Source organism: Betta splendens, chromosome 5, assembly GCF_900634795.4.
Source record: "Betta splendens chromosome 5, fBetSpl5.4, whole genome shotgun sequence".
NCBI classification, from domain to species: Eukaryota; Metazoa; Chordata; class Actinopteri; order Anabantiformes; family Osphronemidae; genus Betta; species Betta splendens.
In genome coordinates this window covers 7778491-7806085 of record NC_040885.2, presented here as the reverse complement: position 1 = coordinate 7806085, position 27595 = coordinate 7778491, and the positions used below count along the sequence as shown (strand labels likewise).

The following is a 27595-nucleotide window of genomic DNA, read 5'->3' as shown; positions in this document are numbered from 1 at the left end:
TCTGACGGCGCATGCACAACTCTACCAATGATTGGCCAAAAAAGATAAACTTTCTTTTTAACTTGCTTTTATATTATTTATTTTCCTCTGGCTTCTCCATGAACTGAGCCCAGTAAGTATCCAACCTGTTCATTTAAATTCATGAGCGTAGCCCCAGTTTCATCTTCTCCACTCACTGCTTGACAGTGTAAAGCTTGAATAAATGCTCCAGTGTCCCCTGCTCCCTGTGCACCACACACACACACACACACACACACACACACACACACACACACACACACACACACACACACACAGAGAGCAAGGAATTGGTCATTGTTATGTAAATGTTAATAGACCTGGTGCAGTGAGGCGAAGACGTGAGTACAGTGACTAGAATAAAGGGGGGGTCATGTACGCATACGGTGCTCGATTACAAGAGTTCAGACTATTATAGCGCCTCCCTCACTTCAAGGACGGAACGTGCACACGCACATGATCACACTCAGCAGGGCGATCGTTCATTAGGACACCCCGAGGATGTGCACGGTTCCTTTTTAGAACAGGACATCATCTTACGGTCACACATCCACCAGGAGCTTCATCTATAGTTATACAGTTTGTTTTATCAGAAACAGTATGTTTGAGGACGTCTGTTTGTGTCTCTAGTTCCATCTTATTTCCTCACTTCTGAGTCTTGTGTAATTTTTTCCAAGAGCTGCATGTGCACCTCGGATAGTGCATGCGCCCCATCGGGCCGTGGGCTCAGACACTTGTCTTAGGCGTGATGCTATCAGTCCTAATGGAAGTCGAGCTGTCACTAGATAGCTCCGTCTTTCTCTCATCTTTCTCTGTTTTACTCCACCGTCTTTTCCCAAAGGATGTCGTGATGGATCCGGCTGATAGGGTTAGAAAGCGAAGCGAGATGGATAAAGAGGTTAATGGTTTCTCCTCTCCCTCCGCCTCCCCCTCGCTCCCCCCTCCCCCTCATCTCAATCACCATCAGCCGACTGTACGATTGCTCCTCCTGTTGCTCGTCGGTGATTGGGACATGAAGCCGCGGCTCTGGATGATTGTCGTGGAGCGAGGGCCAATCAAAGGCCGGCCCGCGCCTTAACCCGCCAAACGCACTGGGTGGAACAGTCTAACGTCGCTCACGCGCAACAGCGCGGGGAATTGTTTGGAATCGGACTCACATTTCTTTTCAGGTTCATGCCCAGCAGGCTTCGTCACAGCCGCATGATGAAATATCAAATGGGAGAAAGCTGATTGGAAAGGGGGAGTTACAAATTTTCATTTAGTATTTCCTAAATGAAAATTTGCAAAGAAAATGGAAGAGCTCGATAATGTTGCATACAAGTTGGAAAAAACAATCATGGGCAGCAACTAATAATTATTTTATAATACTTATATAAGTTTCCAGGAGCCAAGGTGACCGCTTAGTTTCAAACGATCAATAGTCTAAAAATTTGATTCACTTTCTAATTAAACGGACACATTTTGGCTTGATGAATGATTAAAAGATTAATCATCCTTTTTTCAAACAGGTCAACATTAAAGGGACACTCGCCCTGTTTCCAGTTTGGTCATCATGATGAGAAATATTCATCCTGTACAAACAGATGCCAACGTCCTCTGTTGCCCCCAGGCCCAGTCACAAAACCTGACACAAAACCTGAGTGAAGAGGCTTTTTAACGATAATAAGCCGACATTAGCTGACGTTATAGAAACACAAGACAAATATTGATCCGCGGGGTCTTAATTCCTTCTATGTCACCAGTACGTTGTTCTACTTGACCGGCTCCAGTCAGGCGTGGCCCTCATGTCGAGTTTTCTTTAAGGCATTCGGACAGATTTATTTTTTTCTATTGCGCTCAGTACTTTGCCAACTCTCCACAATTACTATCGATCGGTACTGTACATCCTAACAGGCTGGACCTGACATCCATTGAGAGCAAATGAAGAAAATCAGTATTTGTCCTTTTCCCCCTCTGCCTCTCCTCTGTTTTTCTCGGTGTGCGTGTGGTGGTGGGCTGCTAATGGAAATGCCAGTTGTGTGGCTCCTCACTCCTCACCAAGTCCATTTGCTGAAGTGACAGAGTCATTTACCAGGCGGCCGGCCTCTCCCATCCTCACTTAATTAGAAGACCCCTAGGCCCGTCTACCTTTGCTGCTCACGTTTACCTCTCGCTCTCTCGCCGCTCTCTTTCCCCCCAATTCTTTGTTTTCTTTGGTTTTTCAATCTCTGCCTCGTCTGTTTTCCTCGCTTGGCCTCCCATTCCACTCTCCTCTTCCTCACAGGAAGGAAGGCGTTTTATGGATAAATGGCTGCACAGAGAGCGGGAGACTTATCGCGTGAGATGGCCTCTTTACGCCGGAGTTAATGGGAATGTCCATGTGCCAATGAAGAGTGATGCGTTGCTACATCTTTATTTTTCAAAAAATTGACTCGGGGCTTCGCTGGAGTTTGTGTCCATTCCTCACCACCAACTCCGTGTGAAGTGGAAGCCCGTCTTGTGCGTTTAATGTCTTTGAGCACATTCATGATTTAAAGTTAAGACTATCATCAGCATTATTCATACTGTATATGTTGGCTCTTTGTAGACTCTCAGGAGGAGGAGATGTGTGAGTCGCCATCTTTACTGGCCTCACACCCGCAATATGTGCATTTATAAATGACAAATACGTGGTTTGATCTGCCTCTTGTCTCGCTGAGACGGAACACAGAAGACGAGATCAGAGTAGGCAAAACAATAGAGTAGATGAAGAACTGAGCCCAGTGTGGGAGAGAGAGGATGAAAAGATAAATTACTGAGGCGAATGAGAAGGAGACTTCCTCCACAAGGAGAACGAAGGAGGCGAGACGCAATATGGGAGAAATAAATGTGGGGAAGGGCGGCAGGTGCAACAAATACTGCAGGGAAACAAGAGAATTACAGGGAGTGACGCATACTGTAAAGGCCTTTCACTTAAACACCAGACTGTGTTGACTACTTTATCCAGATGTTTTAGCAGCATCGACACCGTGGTCGCGTCCCGATTTTTCCCGTCCTTCAGCACCTCATCTTCCTCCAGCCCTGTTTGCTCCTCCACTAATTCATGATGTAGAGTCTCGGACTTTATTTAAAAATAAACCGAAAACAAGCCGTGACGGTTCAACGCAGAAAAGACATCCACGCCGTGGCCCAGCCTCCCGTCTTCTCCTCTGCGATCGACTCCCCGTGCATTTGAATGTTTAAAAAAAGAAAAAAGCAAGCGGCAACAAGCCTGATCCTTTTATGTCTTTTAGATTTAACAACCAATGAAAAGCTGCGCCGAGAGCTTTACAGGTCCCGGGGGTTCCGGGGGTGACCGTCGCAAAGCCTGTTAGCCGCATGTTTGAAGGCAGGTGACGGCGCGCTGTAAAAACAGATTGGAGAGGAAAGGTGGAAAGTTCCTAACAGAGAGGGGATGTCACGGGCATTGCTCCGTGGTCGGGGGACGGAGGCTTGACAAAGAGCGAGCGCGAGGGGAGAATTGAGTTACAGCGGAGGAAGCTATTGTAAATAAGGAGATGGCAAGAGAGACGGGACGGCCGACTTGCTTTATAAGGTCATTTAAAGGAGTAATGTGGTGGGCTGTCGGGAATTGGCTTTCATTAAAAGAGCCATCGAGAGACACAGAGCGAGGGAGACAGCGAGGTAGTGTGTGTGTGTGTGTGTGTGTGTGTGTGTGTGTGTGTGTGTGTGTGTGTGTGTGTGTGTGTGTGTGTGTGTGTGTGTGTGTGTGTGTGTGTGTGTGTGTGTGTGTGTGTGTGTGTGTGTGTGTGTGTGTGTGTGTGTGTGTGTGTGTGTGTGTGTGTGTGTGTAGCAGGCAGTATTCCCAACGCATGCACGCACACATTGCTTGGATCTACATGCAGTTATAAAAGCACATTCTGGGCTCCAGTAAAGCGTTTTATGTGCCTGTTGGGAGAATCGAGCATCATGGCCCACTACCACATCAACAGCCGTGCCACCGCCCCTGACTAGAGCCCGAAGCATCTACTACCACAACTCCACGGCCACACAATGAACATCAGACCGTATCTATTACTACACGGCCCGCGTGATAACTGTTCCATAATGTTAGCATGATTTATATGGGCCATTGTCCCTAATCACAATCATAATGATTTATGAAGGGGAGGAGGGGGCTTGGCCGGTGTCCAATAATACGAGGAGCAGACCCCTTTTTGTTAAATTATAAATGATGTGCACGGCGTCCCGTGATAATGTTTTTCCACCGAGCTCTCGCGCCACCCATCTTCATTTCTGCACGCGTTATCTGCTCATCCGCTCCTTCTCCACCTCTGTCGTGCTTTTATTATCTAAGACGCACCAATTCCCCCTTCCATCCTTCTTTCAGTTCCCCTTTCAGATGAAAACTAGACTCCCACTCACTCTGACAATGACACACGGCGGCCGTCCGCCGCTATATCCCGTCTACTCAATACCACGTCTTCACCAATTCGCCCTGCGTGTATGTCTTCCATTACACCTCTCTCCCTCCATCCGTTCACCATCCGTCCGCTGGCAGTGGACGACTACCTCCACCCCTCCCCACCGTAGTCCCTGCTCGTTTGCATCATCGTCAGCCTTTGGGCTAAAAGCCTGGTGGGTATTGACTTTAGGTTGGAGGAGTAATGGCATGTTATAGCCCATGAACATACAGAGGAGGAGAAAGGCAAGGGAGGATTAGTGGCACACGACCTCAAGGGCTTCGCTCTCCGTCCTCTGCCTGAGCGGTATTGTTCCAGTGGAAAGCCCTCAAATCCAGTCTGATACAGCATAAATGAGTTCCATCATCTCATATCTGTCTGTGCTCAAAGCTCACAGAGGAGGAATCCCAGGCCTGGTTTGATATTGAAGCACTGGTTTCCGTCCTGCATCTACCCAGATTCATCCTCTAACCTGGGCTGCAGCTGTCCCTGCTCCCTCCTCCCGCCCGGTGTCATAAAAAGGTCCACATGCCACTTAAACGGGGTTCCCAGTTGTTGAGCGCTCTTACTTACTGATCGACAGACTCGCACTCGGTTGCAAGATTTAGAACTCGCCTGCAGTGGCAACTTGATCCGTGCACACATCATGAAACGGGGATCGGGCCTCTCATCAACCCCCGGCGTGTTGGTGAAGAAAAGTTAAATGTAGTGCTGACACTTTCACCACACACACACACACACACACACACACACACACACACACTTACTGTACTCACACACTGGTATGCATATGTTTGCAATCTGTCTGTCACACACTTAAACACACTCGATCTCTTGTGAATATCTTGAAATACACACACACACTCTCCGACCTATTGGGACCATATTGTGAACCATCTGTCATCACCTTTTACTAGAGTGGAGGGCTTACTTGAACACTTGATCTTGTTTCTTAGGCAACATCTGTGGCCTATCACCACGCTCGTTCATTCAGTGCAGCTGTGAATCACTAACACGCACGCACGCACGCACGCACGCACGCACGCACGCACGCACGCACGCACACCAGCATCGAGGCCTTGTTGCACAGGCTTTTTTGAAATTCACTCGTTCATACACACACACACAGAGGAGCGAGAGCCTCCTGCGCCTCTCTCCCCCCACTGGTTTTTGAGGTCACCTGTCAATCACAGCGCTGTTGCCACGGCCACCTGTAAGTATCCCAGCATGCAGTGCTAGGCCTCTCCTATGCACGCTTGACTGGAGGCTGTCACACACCGCTGGACCAGAATCGCTCACCAGAACACACACATGCACACACACGCACATACCTCCTGCCTCTCTCTCTCTCTCTCTCTCTCTCTCTCTCTCTCTCTCTCTCTCTCTCTCTCTCTCTCTCTCTCTCTCTCTCTCATGCTGTTTGTTGAGCACAAGTTTGCAATAAGTCAGATAAGCCGTTGAACGCTCCACATCAAGCAGGGCTGAGGAGTCACTAATTTTATCTCTCCCTCTCTGTCCGTCCGTCTTTAGGTGGTGAGAGTTCCCGTGGAGAGCTGTGAGCAGTACACCACTTGTGGGGAGTGTTTGGGCTCCAGAGACCCTCACTGTGGATGGTGTGTGCTCCACAATGTGTAAGTGCCACACACACTTTACGCACATTAGCACACTCCACCCTGCTGCCCTCCACCTGCAGCCTGCTGTACAGTACACTGTGGTCTATAACTGTTTTGTAGGATTGTGCTATTCAATGGATGATGTCATCAGTAATCAGACCTAATCAGATCAGAGCCGTGCTGAAAAATGCCTGACAAGTTGCGGCCTGTGTTGATTTTTACCATCTTGTAATAACATGTAAAATGTATTCAGCACCTCTTAAGTAGTTAAATTGTTATGATTCATAGACGTCTCACCAGAATCAAAGGATTCATTCAACCAGTGGAAATCTGTCAAATCTGTTAATAAGACATTAGCGGCGCTTCTGGTCTCGTGCCTGTGTTTAGATCACGCTTCAGGTTGTGTCTGGGATGACGTAGCGCTGTGTTTGTGAGCTCTGTGTGCGTTTGTGGCTGCACAGGGGAGCGTGACAGTGGCTACACGTTACTGAAACGTGGCGGGACAGTAAACGAAGGCCTTCAAGCGTTTGGCGTGATGCCATCAAACAGTTTAATTAAGCTTACGAAACACATCACCAACCTGTTGTTCCTTAAGGCAGGCACACACACACACACACGCACACACACACACACACACACACACACACACACACACACACGCACACACGCACACACACGTGAAGGACTTGAATCAGTGCTAACCCTGCGCTTGGGCTCATTCTGACCTTGTGTTTTAAACGCAGCTCTCTCATTTCCGGCCCAAAATCTGGCTGAGGCGCTCGCAGTCAAATGAGCAAATATTAATAGGCAAATTATTTATAAGCCTTATTTCAAGCCCTCTGGTGCCTTCAGCCACACCTTATTAAGAGCCGCGGTGGTTTCAATCAGCACTAGGAATGAACACAGGTGCTTCTAGGCAAATTGGCACACATCATTCACCTGACTTTACAAATACACCCCACCAGAGAAGCACTGCGAAGAAAGGATGTCTGTAATGAGAAAATGCGTACATACACTTCCACGTGTGTGTGTGCGCGTGTGTGTGTGTTACAGGCTCTCAGGGGAGTGGTTGGTGACAGCGTTTTCTTGCTGAGCCCGAGTGAAGGCTAACTAAATGAGGGGGTGGGGGTTGCACAGAGAAGGCAGTTAGCACTTTTTCTCCCCCTCTGTTATTGTACAGTCCACTCAAAAGCGCCGCATCAGCACTCTCGTCTCGCCGCTGGGACTAGTTGTTGTTAGCGCGAAGGTGAAGCGAGCGCTAATACATTATGAATAGCTAATAGCGGCGGCGCTCCTCGCCAGGATCACTGGGCTTGTAATAAGCAGGGGAATTTGCTGACCCCATTGAAATACACCTGGTAGGAATTGCATTATTTTTACGGTCCGGGGGAACTTTAATGATTGCTTGTACATCTCCCAAGATGTTTGATTTGGGTGGCGCGATAAACCGAAAGAATGCGTGGGGTGGGGGTGGGGGTGGATGTTCATATTGCTTAGAGGTTTTGCATAAATGTCAGGGCCAATCAGGCGATGATGTAAAGGCCTACAGTAATGGCTGGGGAGGGCTATTAGCTGATTTGTCTTGTGTTATTGCTCCCATCTCTGTGACGGCGACGGCTGCTTATGTGTGTCCTCTTAATACGATTGTCATATTAGCTCAACAGTTGCTGCCTGTGTCCTCCCTCCTCCTCCTCCTCCTCCTCATCCGTTCTTCCCATTCTTTCTCCTGACGTCTCTTCTTCTTCTCCATCTCGCCGTCTCTCGTCCACCCCACCGCTTTCCACAGATGTTCGCGCAAGGACCGCTGCGAGCGAGCGGAGGAGCCCCAGAGGTTTGCCTCCGACCAGAGGCAGTGCGTGGAGCTCACGGTCCAGCCGAGGAACATCTCCGTGACCATGTCGGAGGTCCAGGTGCGTGTCTGTTCCCTCTGTGGCTCCAGATGTACAAGCAGATTTCTAAAGCTGAGCAGGCTGGATTAAGACCTAAAGGATGCACACAATATGTATAGTTGTAACACTGACTGTACAAAATGTCCTTTTAATTATAGGGCTGCATTAGTAGGATTCGATTGCGCATACTTGGCAAACGTTGTTATGGCTCTAAACCATCATTTATGAGCAGTAGGCCTCTGTGTAAAGCTAAGACACAGCTATTTTTACTGTTCCAAGACTTTTATACACCCACATTGGATCCAAATGCAGAACACACACATTCAAGTGCTAATGACACTTGGACCAGGCTGTGAAATCTTAATGATTTCAGCTGCAACTTGGATTTAATTCATAGAAACCACGCGTCCCCCCTTCCAGAGAGTGGAGCTGCTCTTGTTTACCGTGTTTAATGACTGCATGAGCTTTACACACACTTTGACTCTAAGAGAGTTCAGGTACATGGTGTAACTTTTCATTCAGTTCAATTGATATTATGTAAATCTGTGAGCATGTGTTAATGTAGCATGGGTTGGTTTCATTCTGCTCACTTCAGCTGCTGCAGTGACCACCTTTATTCGCACCGCTGTCACGTTACAGGCGTAACGGCGCTCTACTCCCTCCCCCCTCTGACACCCATTAACCCTCGTGTCATATCTCATAACAATCCATGTTCACCATGTCCTTCCATTGATCTTGCGCTGATTGTCTCGCACCCTCCCTCTCTAGCTGGTCCTCCAGGCGCGCAACGTGCCCGATCTGTCGGTGGGGATCAACTGCTCCTTCGAGGACTACGTGGAGACGGAGGGACGCATCCAGGGCGGACACATCTTCTGCCTGTCCCCGTCCGCCAGGGACGTCATCCCCATCACCAGGAACAAAGGTTGGAGGAGGAAGGGGTAGTGAGCTCATTGGGTGGTAGATGCAGAGCGCTTTGGTGACATCTGAATAATTTTAGTACATTGAATTTTTTCGAGTTTCTTTCTCTGATAATATCATTTCAGCCCGATCTTCTTCTTTACCTACGTTCCTACTGGAGTGTGACGCTCTAAGTCCTTCTGACCAGATGATTTGCTCAGTGTGTCTATATTCAGAATACCTTGTCACCGCCAATAACGCTGGCCCATTCGCTTTCAAAGCCGCAAACACTAGTGTACGGTTATCCACTCAAAATAGAAGCGTGTTTGAATTCCCATTATCATACATTATGCACCGCTGTCAGTTCCGGTTTCATTTATTGTACTTTTTCTAAACGGCTCTGGGTTTGCTCCTAACTTACTTTCAAAGCACATACTTCAGCGTGGCCTCTCTCTCTCTCTCTTTTTTTTTTCTCTCCCCGCACCTGTTTCATGTAGGAACCTGTCACGGCACAAAGATGATAAAAACCCTGTTTGGTATCGGCATTCAAAGCGCTAAAAACATGTCAGGTGGAGCGCGCTGCGTTTCCTCCAACAGACATCTCAGTTGTTCTTCAACTGAGCCCATTATGCCCCATTATGAGCTCTCATCAGCCGCGGCATCCAAACACTGATTGGTGCAGCTATTTTTAATGCAGCCCTGCTGCGGGTGTGACACGAGTGGCGTGTTGCTAAGCTACAGTGTTTCTTTGTTTGCGCGTCGCATCGGTCGAGGCCGCGCGAGCAGAGTTTGAAGTGAAAGTTTGACATTGATGGTTTCGCAGAAGCCCAGCTTGTCGCTGTTAATGTAATAATTGTGTTTCCCGCAGGTGACAAGCGGGTGGTGAAGCTTTACCTCAAGTCCAAGGAGACGGGGAAGAAGTTCGCCAGCGTCGACTTCGTCTTCTACAACTGCAGCGTCCACCAGTCGTAAGTTACAGTGATTCATTCTATTGTATTTTGATCCTCCTCGTGTCGGGCGGCTTTTGTTTTAAAGGTATGGCCTCTCTGTCCAGTATTGCCCTGAAACCGTCTCAGGTTTCTGCCCATGAGCGATGCAGTCAGACGCACACACAAACACCCCCCCCCTCCCCCACCGTCTCTAAGTGGTTTGTGTTACCGTCCAAGTGAAAAATTGAATGGTCCGAACATGAGAAACGATCGCGACATGAGATGGTAACTCTACCTTTATTGTAATAACCCATAATGATGCTGCGGCGGTGAATTCATTACGTGATGGTCTGCTGTGATCGTGGACCCCTCGTTCGTTTGCCCTCGCCGATTTCAAAAGCTGTATAGACCTCATACGCATGAACGATGAAGACGGAGGTTTAATGTGATAAATTAAGTCACCTTCACACTCAGGACCCCCCCAGTTTACTGCTTCTCCTAATCCACCTACTGCTGCAAAACCTCAACCACCCAATGGGCCACACCCTTGAATGAGTTCTACCCCAGCCCTGATGCACCCCGTCGAGGTAAAAAAATCCTCCGACCACTCCACACCCCCCCACAGCGCGTACCCTCCCTTTCGCCATCCGTTGCGCATCCAGGGGAGGCTGAAACGTCTGCCGGGGTATTAGCCTCCGGGCAGCAGATGGCTCGGAGGCCCCTGGGGTACCGCAGTGCTCCGTCCCGACTTCCCTCTGGATGTTAGATGAGCCACCTTCGAGGATTGTCTGCAAACACACCCCCGCGCGCGCAGCTACACCTCTCTGCTCTGTCACTTACAGCTCGCCCACGACCCGAGTGTCTCGGACATCTGATCCGCCGCTGTGACCTTTAACCCGGCTCCACACGTATACGCGAATCCCCTGCGAGAGCCGCGGTAGTTAGCGCAGCTGGTTAAGGGTGTGATAGCTTACAATGTCAGCTCATGGTTAATTCAACTCCCATAAGAACGCTGAGATGTTTGCTTTAGCTCCCAGTACCTTTGCTGTCTGGGGTAACTCTTGCATCAGTTGTGTAATCCCTGTGAGTAAACACTGCTTCATGTTAATGTAGAAAACACACATTAATGTTAAGGTGGCGCATAGGCTGCCAGAGGATGCGCGGATGTCATATCCCGAAACGACAATGATCTTGAAAATTGCAAGCAAGTGGATGAAATGTACGAGCAATAACACAGACAGGAGTCACCCATTTTGAGAGAGAGAGAGAGAGAGAGAGAGAGAGAGAGAGAGAGAGAGAGAGAGAGAGAGAGAGAGAGAGAGAGAGAGAGAGAGAGAGAGAGAGAGAGAGAGAGAGAATCCGCTGGTCGAGCTTATCTAATACAGGCTAAGAGTGATGTAATGGACACATCTAATGAAGTTACAGATATGGCACGTTGCATCCTCAGCAGCGGCTCTGATGGCGAAGAGAGATGCTGAGATAAGAATCCCATTTGGAGCTGGCACCGTGGCCTGCACAAACCCGCTGTGCCCCTCGGGCGTCGGCGCGCGGCGTCTGATCAGATCAGCCCGGTAATGTCGTTGGCGTAATGACTTCAGGCCCGCGCAGCCACATGCAAGGCCCGTGTTTCCAGAATGCTTGGTCATTCTTTACAGGCTCCTGGTCTAATGGGCTCGGAATACTGCGGGCTTCTGCACAGTGGAGCAGAGGAGCAGGCGTTCTCCCAGCAGGCATTTCCAAGCAGAAGCAATATTCATTAGCTGTAAATAAATTCCTGCGCCTGTGTGTGTTCTTACTCCAGCGTTTCCTACAGTATGCCCTCATGCACTGTCTGGGTATAAGCCGAACAGCACATTTCCAGGCAAACCTGAGCCTTTAGAGCTGCCCCATCATGTTTCCTAATAGTTTACACTGTCACGCGATGCATTAAAGCCTCTATCCCAAGAAACACACACACACCTCCCACTTATTTATTCAAGTGATTATATTGTGGCTCTTGCCTTTTCAAAAATGCCATAAATTTGCATAGTCGTATTAATCTAATTAGAATTCTCACTGTTTCCGTTTAAGCGTTGCTGAGATTGAAATAGAAAATCACCCACGGCCATGATTGCTCCTTAATTAAATATTTCCATACTCCTTTCCTCTCTCCACAGCCTCACATTCATTAAAGATATGGAAAATAATCTTGGAATTCTATGTGTCATGGCAACTGGACCTTTTTCCCGGTCCAGTCCCAAGCCAATGCATTGCTACAGTAGCTAAACATTAAAACATTAAAATACACTCATAAAACTATAACTGCTTCATAAGTGTTTGAACAGCCCCTGTCAATTTTTGAATTGATCCACTTAAGAGAGGACATACTGTTATAAAGGGCTGTTAAATTATTTACCTCAACTTTGTTGACGTCAAATGAAAAGGAGCCAGTAAATAAGTCATATTGCCAAGTGCAGCGGTGTTAAATGCACCTCACTGGGAGCTCAGATTGTATTTACCACTCTGAACGGACCGAGGAGGGGAGGGAGGAGGAAATCACCGCCTATTGTCCCGGCCCCTGAAAAAACACAGCGCCTCCAAACCGTAGCTCGATTAGCATCTGAATATGAGCGGATTAGATTAGCATCGCGAGCGTGGCCATACGGGGACCGTGTCTGCAGCCACTCGAAGCCCCTGAGTGGCCAGAGGAGACGGGGAGTGACGGGGAGGAGCCGTACGGTAGGGGCCGAAGAAAAGAGCTGACCCCGAACAAGAGAAGAACAACTATCAAATATCCCCAGACGACGCTGGGTGTTTCGGGATCCTAAGGCTGTTTTTGAGGAGGGGGCCCTGGGTACTTCAGGGAACCAAAGCACAAGCAGTAGGGGGCTGTCACGCAGGGCCCACCGCTGGCCTTGGGTGGCATGTATAATGGCACGGGCGCTCGTTTCAAAAGGCCTAATCATTAAAGTCACCGACTGATGCGTCGCTCGTTATTTCAAAGTCTCCGCTGCACTAACAAGGTCGAATCCACATAAATAATAGATAAAAGTTCAGATCAAAATGGTTATTATCCGAGCTGGGTGACAGATGTGTTGACGGGTGCTAGAAACTATGGATTGTAGCGTCGGCTGCTTTGTTCTACCTGCTGTGAGGGTGGTGTTGTGGTATATTTTAATCAGGCCCGATCCGTTGGTGGGCCCACGCCCCAAAAAAAGGAGTCTTTGACATTCAAAGCAGTGATTGTCGCGAGCGAAACACCCCTGAGCTGCACAACGAGGCCGACGGACGGGCTTCTGTGTCCTGCGTCTGCTCTTTTGTTGGGCATTGACGCTTCCTCCCATTTCTTACCAACTCACGAGTGGCACAACATTGAGCTGACACCACACATTTGCTCCTCGGGTCTCAGCACTGTGTGCTAACCTACTGTAACACAGAGTGGCCTAATCGCCCTCCTTCCATTTGTTGGCAACGCTGACAAATCTCCTGTTTGCTCCTGTGTGGTATTAAAAGGCCTGTTATTTCCTTAGTCGCACATCCCTCATTCTAAATGGACAGCTTCTCTCAGCACAATGCTAAATTGGTCAATTAAAGCGGCAGTGGGATTGAATTAAGCCCCAGCCTCTGATCTCGCTCAAAAGGAGGGGTCCGGGCTGGAAATGATCGCTTAAAAGTGCGCACCTAACAAACGAGCGGCACCTAATTGATCCAAATGAATCCGCGTCGGGGTTTGATAGATTCGTATGTGGGCTCCGTCCCACAGCTCGAGAGTTGGAGAGGACGGGGCGGCTGCTCTTCACGCGGGGTTAAAACGCACTCGAGGGCTCGTCGGGAGCTCGCGCGTCGCGTTTCAGCCGCGTTCGCGCCTGGCGGATGTGGATGACTGCATTTCAGCCCCGCACGTCGAGCACCTCCATCCACCCTTTTTATTGTTATGGATCTCCACCACCCCGGCTGTATTAAATGCCATATTTTATCGTATTTCCAATAAACCATATGCGCACACAACCCCGCAACCGCTAAATGAGTCACAGGGAAGAAATTCTGAGACTAAATGCAGAAGACGAAATGCTTTGCTAAGCTTTGTAATAAAATGAAGGCGTTTTATTTGTGAACTCATAATGGCTACATTAGATAAGGCTGCACACATAAATGAGACGCCACGTAGCGTAGCATCTCTCGGGGGCCAAGAGAGCGCCAATAACATGAAGCCGCGTTGATAAACTGTGCTCTTGAACCCGTCTGGCTCGCTTCCGCGCTCCCCCTTGGGTACGAGTCCACATATACTCGCTCGCACGCTTCCCAACTTCCAAACTAGTGCTTCCTCCTTCTCCCGCGAGGCCTCCTGGCGGAGCCCCGTGGGCTCCAGCCTCCCCTCCTCCTCACTTTCTCCCCTCGCTCGTCTCCCACGATACCTGGCGTCTCCACCTCTCTGAGGGAAATCCACCTGCTTTTGATCCCTCGCTCTCTCTCTCCTTTTCCCCCCTCTCTTCTTTCATCCGTCCTTCTCTTTCAGCCCGTCTATCTGCACCTCGCCGCGGCTAAAGCAGGTGAATTTAAAACTGCAGAGCACCGTTGGGCCCGGCGGATGAAAGAGCGCTTTAGACAAAGCGCAGGGAGAGGGCTTTTTAAATGGGAATAAAAGGAATGGATAAAGTGAGGGAGGCAGAGACGGAGGGACGGGAAGAATGGCCGGCTCCTGAATGGATGAGAGGATGATACAGCAGGAGTGAAGAAAGAGGGAAATGTATGCGGAGAAATGGCCAGAAGGGAGGGAGATCATTGAACATGAAGAAGAAGGATGAGACGGAGGGTTACAAGCAAAAGGTGGAGGAGGGGGTGAATGAAAGAAATGAGGTGGAGGAAAAGGTTCGGTTGATGGATATGACGGAGGACAAAGGTGGAAGGAAGAAAGGATTCAGGAGAGGATGGGAGGAAAAGTCCAGCGTGAATAAAACCACTTGTTTCATGAAGACGGCAAATAAAATTCACACAGGCTAATCTACATATCTCTCTCTCTCTCCCCCAGTTGCCTGTCCTGTGTGAACGGCTCATTCCCGTGCCACTGGTGCAAGTACCGTCACATGTGCACCCAGAACGCCAACGACTGCTCGTTCCAGGAGGGACGCGTCAACGTCTCCGAGGTACGGTTGCCGCTACAGTGTAAATGCATATGCATTTGGACAAATTACAAAAAGGGCTTCTTGCGATTTATAGCGCCATTCTTTCCACCTATACTGTGTTTGCCCATTTCATCCCACGTGCAAACACAAATTATAGCAACAAACCGCATCCAGCTACACACACACACACACACCTTCTCACACACCTTCCCTGGCTTCCGCCTCGGGGGTTTCCTCCACATCGCCCGTGTCTGCTGTCTCGGCGCGTAATAGCGGCTCTTGGCACGGTGACAACAGCTTGTGTACCGCACGGCAATAATTCTGTCGCGGCCCATAAGGCTATAAGCAGGCCGGGATGAATGAGTGTCGGTGGAAACGCCGCCTTGTTCCTACACGGGGAAATGCTGCATTAGCATAAAAGCTAATATCCGCCGCGCCGGGTGGCAGCTACAGCGGGCGGCGTCCGGGGCATAACAAGTGTTTGTCAACTGCCGTGTGCGAGGATCGTAGTGAAGGGGGGCGAAGCTGTTAGGGTTTCATTGCCGTTTGCTGTTTTTTTTTTTTTTTTTTTGCCCTGAACTGGACTTAGGGATGTAAATCCACTCCATTCCCCCGTCACTGACAGTCATGCGGCCTTTTATCTGATTGACAGCTCGCGCGCAAATCCGCCCACTATCTCCTCATGTTTGTGCCTCGACTCTCCTCCGTTATCTCCGCGCAGATTAAAGCTCCCCCTCGTCGGCCGGCCCCAGTCGCTGGCCTTTATTAATTGGTCAACCTTTATCCAATTACTCTCCTCTTTATCTGTCCTCTTGCTGAATCCCAAACACCGGCGAGCTAAAGCGCGGCCGCCGCCCGGCTCCGCTCGGAGGCGCGGGCCCGGCCTTCACGCCTCGCGGAGCTAGCGCTAGCGGATTAGCGCACCCGTCTGCAAGACACGGGGAGAGAGCGCTGGCTAGTGGACTCTGAGCCGCGAGAGGCCAAGGGGCGACGGATGGGTGAACATGGAGGAGCAGAGGAAAACAAAGTATTAACACATGAACAGCAGCAAGAGTAAGGTGGTTTAATTTGTGGATATGAGATGGAAGATGATGCACAGTGCATCTATTCAGGGTCTTGCATATGCGGAGGCACACGAAGGAACCAACCGCACGTCTGCGCTAGAGACTCCGTCATGTGCAGCGTCGCAAACACACCGGAGAGATGCACAAATCCCACACTTTCTGTTTCCCGTGTAATAAAAGGTAAACAGTTTGACAGCAACACACACACACACACACACACACACACACACACACACACACACACACACACACACACACACACACACACACACACACACACACACACACGCAGTCATTCATCATCCTTCTCGTAGCTGCCACATCCATTAGTTGCGCTCTCAATGCCCCAACAAGTACAGCTCTTCCTGTAGGCTAGACTTATCGTTCTCCTCTCCAGGGTCCGTCTCTCTTTCTTTACCTCATCCCTCACCACTTTGATGCTCATTCACCCCGTCGTTTACTTATCCTCCTTTCCTCCTTCTTCTTTCTCCACCTTCCCTTCTTGGCGTCGGGGATTATATACTGTTAAGATGAAGAGGAGGAGGACAGAAATATGCCTCTCCTCTCTAACACCTTATGCTTTTGGCTCTTTATCCACTAGTGTAATGAGAGAGCGCTGCCGTGCCATCAGGGACGTGTGCGCACATTCACATATGCTCACACCCTTAATTTAGATCTTTTGCCGTGCTGCGGCTTAAGCTGGAATACAAATAGCGGCGTTCAGCATAGCTCCTGATAGCAGGCATTTACGCAGGGTACAGCAACACGCACGCAGCGATCAAAGGCCAGAGAGAGGTTTTCACACAGGTTTGAGATGTGGCTGGGCTCACGTGGCTCATGTTTCTGTTCTGGTCTGTTGGAAGAAGAAAAGTGTGAAGAATGATCACAGTCCAATCAATGACCTTTGAAGAGTGTAGTTCTCTATTATAATAGACGTTCAACAGTTGCACATCCTCAGTTTTCTTTGCATCTAACTGATGCTGTCTGATTAAGTGCGTTGCCATGGCAATAGAGAGGATTGTAAGTTGCAGATAAGGGCTTTATTTTTGCTTTGTTATTGTATATTCTCCTTTTGTTTAATGCTGTCATTTGTTCAGCCGCGTGCAGAAATGTGTTCTGAGATTCTGAAGCAAACGGAGAAGTGAACAGAAAGAAGATCTAACAAAAAAAAAAGTACGAAACAAGCCGAGCGAGTAGTAAAAGCGCTGTTTGTTTTTGTGAGCAGACTGTGTCAAAAGAGAGGAATGGAAATGGATAGACAGAGTAAGTGGGGAGGAAATAAATATAATGAGTGACATTTCTAAATCAAATATGCATGAATCAACAATGCCTCCAATGGCACAACAAACAAATTCTCAAATTAAGGATCGACCAGGCGGAAAATTGCAGAAGAGGAATGAGAGTTACTTTATAATAAAGACAAAACGAGCGAGAGAGGAACGCCGGGAAAAGGACGGAACCAACTCCACTTTCTTCCTCTTCTCTCCTTTTCTTTCCTAAGGAGCTTTATTTCCTTATTCCTCCGCGTTTCCACCCCCGGAGAGGGAGGGAGCGCTTTCCCGAGCCAAAACCCGCGACGGGTGCCAGGCGAGGTTCAGGCTGGTTGGGCTCAGCTACGTTAAGACGTGCTTACGTGTTTGTTTTGCTGCAAAGCACGGCTCAGTCTCACTCCAGCAATCAAGGCAGCAGTTAACTTGATTGAGATTTGTGGATACAGCGCTACCTCGCCAGCCCCAGAATGCCCCCCCTCCTTAAACTCCCTGGCTGTCACTTTGCCTTTTTCCCCTTCCTTCGCTTTATGCCTCTGCTCTCACTGCTCCTGAGGAAAACATACAAAACATCATCATTCCTGTGTTTCCTCCAGATGTGTTTAAGTGATTTTCAAGACCAAACTACAGTAGTTTTTGCTGTTACATACATCTTGCATTCGTTGTTCGGCATTAGTTACACAAGTTTTCCCTTTCCAGTGCTACCCTACATTTATTTCTGGAGTGGTCTCACAAATACAGCAATTCTTTTTGTGTGACGTCCGTTTCCAGCTGTTTATCATTAAGCTAAACTAAGCAACTACCCAGCTCCTCGTTTATTTTAGAGATACGTTATCAGCGCATGTATCCAACTCCTGGGAGGAATGGGAAAAACATCTGTCCCAGAATGCCAAGTTATGCCGTCGATCTATAGAAAGCCCGGCCGCTGGCTGGGTTTGTCCCTGAAGCCCTCACCTGTGTGGCTGCTGCCAGTGATGGACCCTGATGTAGCACATTTCATATCATTTAATATTTGTATTGAATTTGCATTTGTCAGGGAGTCGCTTTAAAACGGGGTCAAATGTTTGTTATCCTCGGCGATTAATCCTGAGAGGCTGCAGCATAAACACCTGAACTATATTTAAGTACCCACTAATCTCAATCGCTGCTCTTTCCCAGCGCTAATAACGTGCAGCCGTGTGAGTCGCTCACACCCAAAATATTTCATACCTTCGCACGGTGCGATTCGTCTCGCGTGTGCGTGAAATGATTCTCCCAGTGAAGCAGACATTTTTAATTATTCAGTGGACTTTAGTGCAGACGTCAGCCGATGCCGATTATTACAAATGTCAAAGATGGGTCTGGTTAATCAGCGATGATTAGTGTGTGTGTGTGTGTCTCAGTTTGTGGCACCACACACACACACACACACACACACACACACACACACACACACACACACACACACACACACACACAATCTGCTGTAGCTCTGAAGGAGCGTTAATGTTTGACACGCTTTCCCTAGATAATACATTAACAAGGAAGGCTCCACACAGGCTGTGCTCTGAACAAAGCCAGCAATGCACATGGACATATTTTCTCAAGTGCTGTCTTTCTGTCATACACCCTTAACCGATTGCGTATACTTCTAGCATCCAGCCTTCCCACACACACTCATACAGTCTCCAAAACATATGCTCGCTGCTTCTCTTTGTGCCTTACACACGCACGCACGCACGCACACACACACACACACACACACACACACTCTCTCTTTACGGCCGACAGGGCTATTTGTGATGGAGGTGTGAAGGCCCTGGACCGTGACATTCTGGCACCCAGTGTTTGTCCTGGCTGGGAGTCAGACACTGAGCAGAACAAACACACACTCACACCCTCCAGAGAAGGACATCCCACAGATTCTAGGCCAGAGCCGCTCGAGGGGTCTCGCTTTGTGCACGCTTATACGTGTGTGTGTGTGTGTGTGTGTGTCTGTAAAGCCTTTGCTTGTGTGTTTGTCACTGGTTCTTATCAGTCAAAGCACAACCAGCAGCACAGGCCTGCAGGGGGCATGTGAGTGAGGAGGAGGGCGAAGTGGGCGAGAAGTTGAATATTATCTGCCCGCTCCTTTTTTTTTTTTTTTTTTTTTTGCTTTCCGTCTCTCTCTTCCAGCACTTTTATCTGTCAGTAATATCTGTTTTCCTCCTCCTCGTCATCCTTTATTTTTTCCTTCCCTCCGTTCTCATGCATCGCCGTCAACCTAATCACATTTCAGCAGTGTCACTCACAGACTCCATTCTCTCCTATGTTTGATTACCTCCTGCGCCACGTTTTTTTTTTTTCCTGCATCTCTTCCTCCCTCGCCTGATCTGTCACCATACGCGGCTCCTCATTTAATCTCAGTGGGAAACTATTGCATTTCATTGTTGGCTCTCTTATTTAATAGTCTCTTCATTTCCTCCTTCAAAACCTAAGGGCACTGTGAAGCTCCTAGCTGGACTTTCATAAACACATACCCACACATGTGTTTTGATGTGATATTAGGAGGGAACATGTTTAATCTATATTTAATAAAACAACGTCTGGGAGCCGGAACAAACAGACCAGAATAGGTGGACCCCCCCCCCACACACACACACACACACTCACACACAGACCCCTATATTTCACAGAGGACAAACCCGAAGACAGACGAGTGCTGTGATTGAGGCCAGATGTAAGCAGAGAGAGCAGCAGAATTTAAAAACAAAGACAGACAGAAAGACGCGGGGCAGGGAGGTAAGAGAGAGACTCTGGCAGCAACGAGCAGCAGATCACATTCAGACTGACGCAATTTATTTTCCAAACGCGCTGAATGCTCGGAGGGAAGCGAGGGAACATGCAGAGGAAGTGGAGGCGACGGGGTGAAGTAACCACATGCCTCCTCTGCCAGATGGACCTCAGTCGGACCGTGACCGGCCGCTCTTTAACCCTTGGTTCGGTTTGGTGGCTCTGCCCTTTTATTTTGAACCTCCTCCGTGAACGTCTCTGACACGAAAGCAGGTTTTCCACCTCAAAGTAATTAGTTGGAGTCTAGGAGTTATGTTGGCAGACGCACACGGAGACCCCTCGGATTTGTTAAGAGACAAAATACTCGAATTGTCGATTAATGAAGCAACTCGGCTGTTTAAGTGGAGTTGTTGCACGGTGTGTGAACTTCCATGATCACACTGGGCGTTACAGGGACAGATCTGTGCTGCCGTGATGCTGATCCCACAGTGTGTCTTAGTACAGATGTGTCGGTGGTGTTCCATCCACACACGGCCTGTCACGTGTATAGGGCGGCTCGTCCCTCCTGCTCTTTGTGGTTTTTCGTACTGTCTCCATCCTGCAGCTTCTCCGCTCGCTTCCCCGTCAGATACGCCCCCCCCACCCCCCGCTTTCTGGATTGTGCATCAGTCCCTTAACAACAGAAGGCAGGGTGGAGACACTGTGGAGCGAGCAGCCTGTCAAAGCCCAACAACTATGCTTAGTAGGCAACTATACAAGGACGCGGAGTCGTGTTTACGCAACGGCTGCTGCACATCAAACCTCGCTCCAAATGCTGCGTGCACACAGATTTGAGGCGCGCTCTCGGTTCGACCGGTCCCACAGCCGGCGGCGGCGGCGCACGCTTTACGGCCGTAATCCTGCGAGCCGAGGCGCTCGCTGCAACGGCGCACGCGGTTAAATCTGCAGTCATAGAGTCACGCAAACAAGCGCACGCGGCTGGTGCGCGGGCCTTGCGTCAGTGTGTTGCTGTGTTTATGCCGTTGTGGGTGTGCGTCTTTGTGTCAGTCACAGGTCCCAGCGGTTTAATTATTCAGGCTGTATTAAATCTTCATTTCCACAGCCCTCGCAGACAGCCCCGCCTAATGGTGAGCACGGATGAATATTGCATTTTTGCCATCAAGCCTCGTGTGTGTGCGTGTGTGTGTGTGTGTGTGTGTGTCAGAGAGAGGAGGAGATAAATGCAGAGTCACTGAGAGAAAGCATTGACGTCAGTCGGAGACAGATGAATAACGCTGCACCGAAACAGAGAAAAAAAACCCCAACAACTCAAAGGTGCAGAGAGTGGAGAGGAGTGGGTGATTGAGCAACAGGACGGCCTGCTGGGATGGAGGAGCAGTCCAGCCTCAGACCATGGGCTAACTGTCTCTATCATGTTGGGCTGATATACTGTATATATCCTTTTTATTCCAACTTCCATTTTGCTGTGATGCCCCACACAGGAGCTGTGTGGACAGTCAGTCACAATCTAATGGCCTTATAGCGATTTAGTGTATTATGCGGTTATATCAGCCAGCACTCAGTTATACTCATGACCAATTTAATGCCACTGTAAAAACATACCAGGTGATTCAATTACAAGCAGCATTCGTTTAAAGAGTCCATAGCTTGAGGTTAATTAAACCTTCCTGTTCTTTACAGTCTCTAGACGCACTATAGGCAGCAGATAGGAGAGTATATCTATGTCTGAAATCAAGGTCTGTCTTTCAAAAGCTGAAAAGCAGCAGGTTTGATCGCTGCTGACATATCTGGGTTAGAATGATAACAAAGTGCCAGACGCCCCCGCGCCTCCTCACTCCGCGACGAAGAAGCGTAAGGAAGGAATAAAAGAATATTCTGAAAAAATATTCACACATTCCTGCTTTTGTATTGTTTCACAGCGCACTGTGTCATCTGTGTCAGGGGGATAAACTGTGTAGGCTTGGCAGCTTGCTTGTAAGTCAAGGATGAGGGATTAGAAGATGAAATCAGCATGTATGTGTGACAGGGCGTTACATCAAAGCCGAGCCCGTGCGCATGTGCCTATGTATGTATTAGAGCATCTCGTACGTATGGAGGTAGATTCTGCTCTGCGCGACTTTGATAATCCTCGCTGAATAACATTCATGTCACTCCTTTTCCCCCCTGCATCTCATTCCCATCCGCGCTCTCTCCCGCCGTCGCTCGCCCGCTTTTCCCCGTATCCCATTTATTCCTCCCCCCTCTCTCTCTCTCTCTCTCTCTCTCGCCCCGCTCGGGAACGAGGGGCGTGGGCGGACGATCTCGCAGTCCCTTTCAAGGTTCAAAGTCCCCTTTCTTCCTGCGCGTCTCCGGCTCCTGCCGTGTTCTACATGTTGCTGCCTTATTAAGTCGCTCCGCTCCGTCCCTCGCCGCGCAGTCGGACCGCTCGGTCACGGAGCGTCTTCCTGCTAATGAGCCTGCCGCCACGTTACCGCACCCTGTGGCTCGTGCAGATCATCTTCTCTTGGTAGCGATCGCACACCTTCACTGCATCCTGTGCTGAGAGTTTCTACTTCTACTTTACTTTTCATCTGTGCACGTGATTTGTGGGTTGTTGGCGTCTCGTGGCTGGTAAACACTTATATAAACATGTTCAAACCGGGCCTGCAGGTCCCCAGGAGTTAAATAGACACGTGAGCCTAGCTGTGACTGTGCAATGACTTCATACCGATTAGGCATTTGAAAGCTGATATCTATTATGCTCCAGATTTCACAAATCATGTACTATTAAATGCTAATCATTGCCGAAATTGAAAATTCAAGCATCATAGAAGTTTTTGAAGTCATTAAAAATGATTATTTCTATGCTAAACCTGGACATTAACTAATTACCAGTTGGGTTCCAATGTCTAGCTTTAATGGTTAATTCATGGGAAAAGGTGAAGCGCTTCATTCTCACAGACGAGCCACGTGACCCATCCACTAGTTAAATAGAAGCATTCACCTAATGCCTCGTGTTATATTATTAATGTCTGGTGGATTCCAACCAGGCGTAGATGAGACTCTTTAGTTCAGGGTCGCAGACAGGTCTTTGGTTTTTATGTGAGACCTGTGTCACGCAGCCTGGGGGGGAGCGTCGACAGGCATTGGGGGGAGAATCCAGTGGTCTTTATTATGTCCCTTTGTCAGGCCCCTGTATGTCTCTCTCTCGCTCTGTACCAGTGTGACCCCCCACCCCCACCCCCCCCACTCCTCTGTGGCCGCCCATGCTATCTCATCTCTTCCCCCGGCTCTCCGTATCACTTTACTTCATTATTTAGCATGTTATTTTTTCTCCTCCCTGATCTATGGTCCCCACATCACAGAAGCAGCTGTTTAATTATGAATGGACTTAAGGGAGGGGGGGGGCGAGAGAAAGGGGGGGCTTTAAAAAACGACTAGACGCTCTCCTCATTACATATGCGCACTGTTTTTGGAGCTTTATTAATTTATAACATGTCAGGCTTTGCTGAAGCCTTCAGAAGTCTTTTGGCCTCTTTAATGCATTCATTTATTACATACAGCATCATGCTCATGCTGTTGTCCCCCCCCCCCCCCCCCCCACACACACACACACACACACACAAACACACACCGAACTACAGTATGTCCTGATTGTAATCTCTCGCCTCCTGCATATCTTCACCAATGCACGTGCACGACTTGCCCGTCGACAGCCTCATTATCTGCTTTTGGTGGTTGTTTAAAGGGTGTTTTACTCACCTGCACGTCGAGATTATCTCGTCCGCCCTGCCGAGCGCTTTATTTATTTATTTGTTCCGTGAAAGAAGCCTGATCAGAAAACGGCAAAAGCAGCATTTCAGGGCTCACGAGGAGCGACGGTTGCTCTGGTGGCAATAATTCATGACGGCATTTGGGCCGATGAAAAAAAAAAAAAGTGTGTCAAAGTTCAGTCAGAGCAGGCAGGTCCCCTTTGTGGTAGAAGTGATTTAATATAGGCAGCCCGACTTAATCTGTATTAACTTTAGCATTTTCTTTTTGGGGATCTGCAGCTCTAGAGCAAAGCTAATGTGGATCAACAAAACAAACAGAAAAGTAATGACGCCTTCTGGCTGCGTGGTTATGAACAGAAGTTGGAGACAAAATTTATACCAGTCAAATATTCATATCTGTAGGAAGTGAGAATATGTTCAGCGCTAACCAGTGACCCATAACCTAGCTAATAATATTTGCTATAATATTAACATCTGCTGGAAAAATACTTGTGATTTGTGATGGTAGCGATCAAGTGCAGCACAGCACAACTACTGTAAACGTGAGGTGCAACAAAGGTCCCAAGTCGGCAGCATTTGCCTGAGGAGAAAAGCTAAAATCACCTTCTCCTTAACACGGTCACCCCCCCCCCCCCCCTTCTCAAATGAAACAGATGAAGTGTCGCATCTGGCCGAGAAAACCACAGCATCCGTCTTCACAGACAAAATGAAAGCTGAGAAGTCAGGAAAAAGCTGGACAGAGGGGGGAAAAAAACGCTCTTCCAGCTTCAAACGAATCCCCCCGGTGAAATATTGTTTCAATGTACTTTGCACTTTGTAGCCCTAATGCCGGCTTTGAACTGTTTTGGCACCTGCCACAGATGCTGATGAAATAGTTTCTCTCTGCCGACGACGTTTCCCTTCATCCCCTTTTCCTGCGTTTCCTCCTCTTCCTCCCTCCTCCTTCCGTCTCGTTCCTAAAGCCGCCTTGCGTTTTTCCATTTTGTCCGGGATGCGACGTGACCTTGTGTTCGCAATAAGGAGAATACGGGGGGTTTTTGAGCCACAGGATTTCGGCAGTCTTGCGACATGTGACCGGCTTTCGCTCGCTCGCTTCCTGGCGGTTTGCGTTAGCGTTGCAGTTGACCCCTGAAGCCTTTGAGGCGCTGGAGCTGTGAACACGTGGAAGCAGCAGCGGTGGAGGCCTCCAACTCCTCCCGTTTGTTCTCCCGCAAACAGTACGAAGCGTGAACTGTTCAAAACCCGACTCCACATTCCTTGTGAGGCCGCTGTATTCAGCCCATTAGTGTTTCACATTTTTGCTGAGCCCCACCATGAGACGGCAACAGAAAGGAGTGGGAAAGATCATTGGCAGAGAAAACGACGAGCAGACAGCGGCGCTGACACAAAGTCGATAGAGTGATGAATAAAATATTGCTTGGCTGCAGTTTGCGCTAAAGGCTACGCTGCTTCCTGACACGCGGGCGGCTGCGAGGTGCCGGAGCGCCTTCCTTCTTGTTTTCAGGGCGACGCGCGCTCAAAGCTTCCTGACGCCAGCATCCATTTGACTAAGGCAGAACTTCAAACCCCACAAACGAGATGCAGCTCCTGCCTGTGTGCGCGTGTGTCTCTCCATCAAGCATTGTCTGAGGCCCCGGGCTGTTAATTAAGTAGGATGTTGTCGGGGGGGTTCAGTCTTTGAGTGTGGATGAAGCTGGATGGATGGGAGAATGGATGTTGTGGGTGGATACAGGCATTCCTCGCTGCCTCCTCACATTCCCAGTGCCTTGTGTCAGATTTCCATCTTCAGGTTCATTATTCCCATCTTTTCTTTTTGAGTTTTCTGCTTTTTTTTCCCCTTTTCCTCGCATCCCCACACCAGCTGTCTGACTTCCTGTCTCGCTCTGCTGTGCTACCAATTAAACTGGTCTTCCTTCACCTCCTCATCCTTCCCATTCTGACTCCCCTCTCCTGAGCGTTCTCTCTACTCCCCCTCACCCACATTCCTCCTAGTTGATTATACATCAGGTCTTCAGTAGCCTGCTCCTTCCTCCTATAGTATTCCCCTCTCTCATTATGTGTTGTGCATGTGTTTGTGTGTGATCAGACACACAAGGCCAGCACTAAGCAGGCTAATGAACAAACTCCAGCATTGTGCTCGGGCCCTGGGGACGTGCTGTAGCTTCTAGTGTACAACAGCTCAGAGTGGAGCAGGGAAAGGAGAATTCACTGACAGGGAGCGGGTTATCTGCTTAAAGGAGACGCTGCATGCTGGAAGGACGAGAGGAGCCCAGTGTCCGTTCAAACTGTTACACCAGCGCTGCGGTGACTTCATGCAAAGCTGGGAAGCGGTGAATCTTCCCGCCTCGACAACGAGCACGCGTGTCGGGGGCGTTTGAGCGCCGCGCTGGTCGGAGCCGGTGGACGGGCTCTTTCCAGATGATCTAAAGAAGCTCTGGCCAGCATCACCGACCGATGTGCACACACAAGCCAATACAGATCACATGAGCTCATTGCTCTGTTCCACCCCTGGACATGGAGCACTGGACTGTTTTCCCTCCTCTAACGGAGCACCACTGTGTCATCAGAATGTGTTTATTAGGCAGATGAGCCTTTTTAAAATGCAATGAAACATTTTTTATCAAGCGTGAAGTCCGGAGAAATGTTGCACAGACGTCGTCGTTCACGTACTTGTCGTTCTCTAATTTGCAGGACTGCCCCCAGATTCTGCCCTCCACCCAGATCTACATCCCCGTCGGCGTGACCAAGCCCATCACGTTGGCAGCCAGGAACCTCCCCCAGCCGCAGTCGGGCCAGAGGAACTACGAGTGCGTCTTCCACATCCAGGGGGAGACGCACAGCGTCCCGGCCCTGCGCTTCAACAGCAGCTCCATCCAGTGCCAGAAAACGGCGGTGAGTCCCAAGAAATCCATCACACGCTGATAAAGCACAACCGTTCATACAAAGCATAGTTGCAAATGAGACTGTTGGACAAATTATCTCTCCAAATTCAGGCTTGAAGCTTAGTTATTTGGCTCCATTGCCTCTAATGAGTGATCCTGGCTGACTAATGGTCATTTTGGACTCCAGTGAGCTCATAGATCATCGGGCACCACTTAGACACTGACCGGACACAATGTAGATAAATGGCCCACGGCAAGAGGTCATATTTGATCTAACACAGGTAAATAAACATTTCTCCCCTGTGCCGGTTGTAATCAAAGAACATTATTATAATTCACGCCATCTCTCATTGAGCGAGCGTGACGTTCCATTGGTCATAGTCGTAGTTGGCTCAGGATGTTTATGATGTATTTGTGCCTTCGGCTGGTCGGGATCAAGGGTGTGCGTCGGATTAAAGTGTTCTCAAGGATGCTTTTGCAGTTTCTAATAAGATTGTGTGCGTTTGTGTACATAGCGGATTTGAGGGGTTGACGGAGGTGTTTGTGCATGTAGGTCCATGTGTGTTTTGTGTGTTGAAATATGGCGTGAGTGTGTGTGTGTGTGTGTGTGTGTGTGTTTGCAAGACTTCAAACTAGCGTGATAGATAAGAGGTAGCTGGCGATGTGCTTCACTGGGGCTGAAAATGTGGAGAGGAAGTCTGTCTCTGAAGCTAGTTGGGAGCGGATTGATCATGTTTACACCTCAGCCCTGCACCTCTCCTTCTCCCGTCCTCCTCCCGCCTGTAGAGCCCGTCTCTCCCTGTGCCGCGCCCCCCCCCTCATTTGTCATACTTTCTCTTTCCTGCCATTCCTCACTCTCCCCGCTGCTTCTTTCTCGTCTTTTCCCGCTGCTTGCCCGTGTCCCCGTCTATTTCTGTCTGGGGCTGTAACGCAATGCAGCGGCGCCGAGATAAGACCCGAGCTGGCGCTGTTAATTTTGTCCTAAATGAAGGTGATGCGGCTGTCATCA

At 49.1% G+C, this 27595-nt stretch overlaps 1 protein-coding gene and 1 long non-coding RNA gene across 2 annotated transcripts in view; one reads left to right on the top strand and one right to left on the bottom strand.

Annotated features, from left to right (window-relative positions):
* The window catches only part of plxna1b (plexin A1b), a 142783-nt gene that overhangs the window by 75033 nt on the left and 40155 nt on the right, over window positions 1-27595 (top strand). The window contains exons 6-11 of the mRNA XM_029150554.3: window positions 5970-6070; window positions 7839-7962; window positions 8710-8863; window positions 9707-9806; window positions 14776-14890; window positions 26396-26596. Coding sequence (XP_029006387.2) covers window positions 5970-6070; window positions 7839-7962; window positions 8710-8863; window positions 9707-9806; window positions 14776-14890; window positions 26396-26596 — 795 coding nt within the window. The remainder of the gene's footprint in view (window positions 1-5969; window positions 6071-7838; window positions 7963-8709; window positions 8864-9706; window positions 9807-14775; window positions 14891-26395; window positions 26597-27595) is intronic.
* LOC129604097 (uncharacterized) overlaps window positions 7896-27595 on the bottom strand; it is a 29829-nt gene continuing 10129 nt past the window's right edge. The window contains exon 4 of the long non-coding RNA XR_008694712.1: window positions 7896-8034. This is a non-coding gene — a long non-coding RNA (uncharacterized LOC129604097). The remainder of the gene's footprint in view (window positions 8035-27595) is intronic.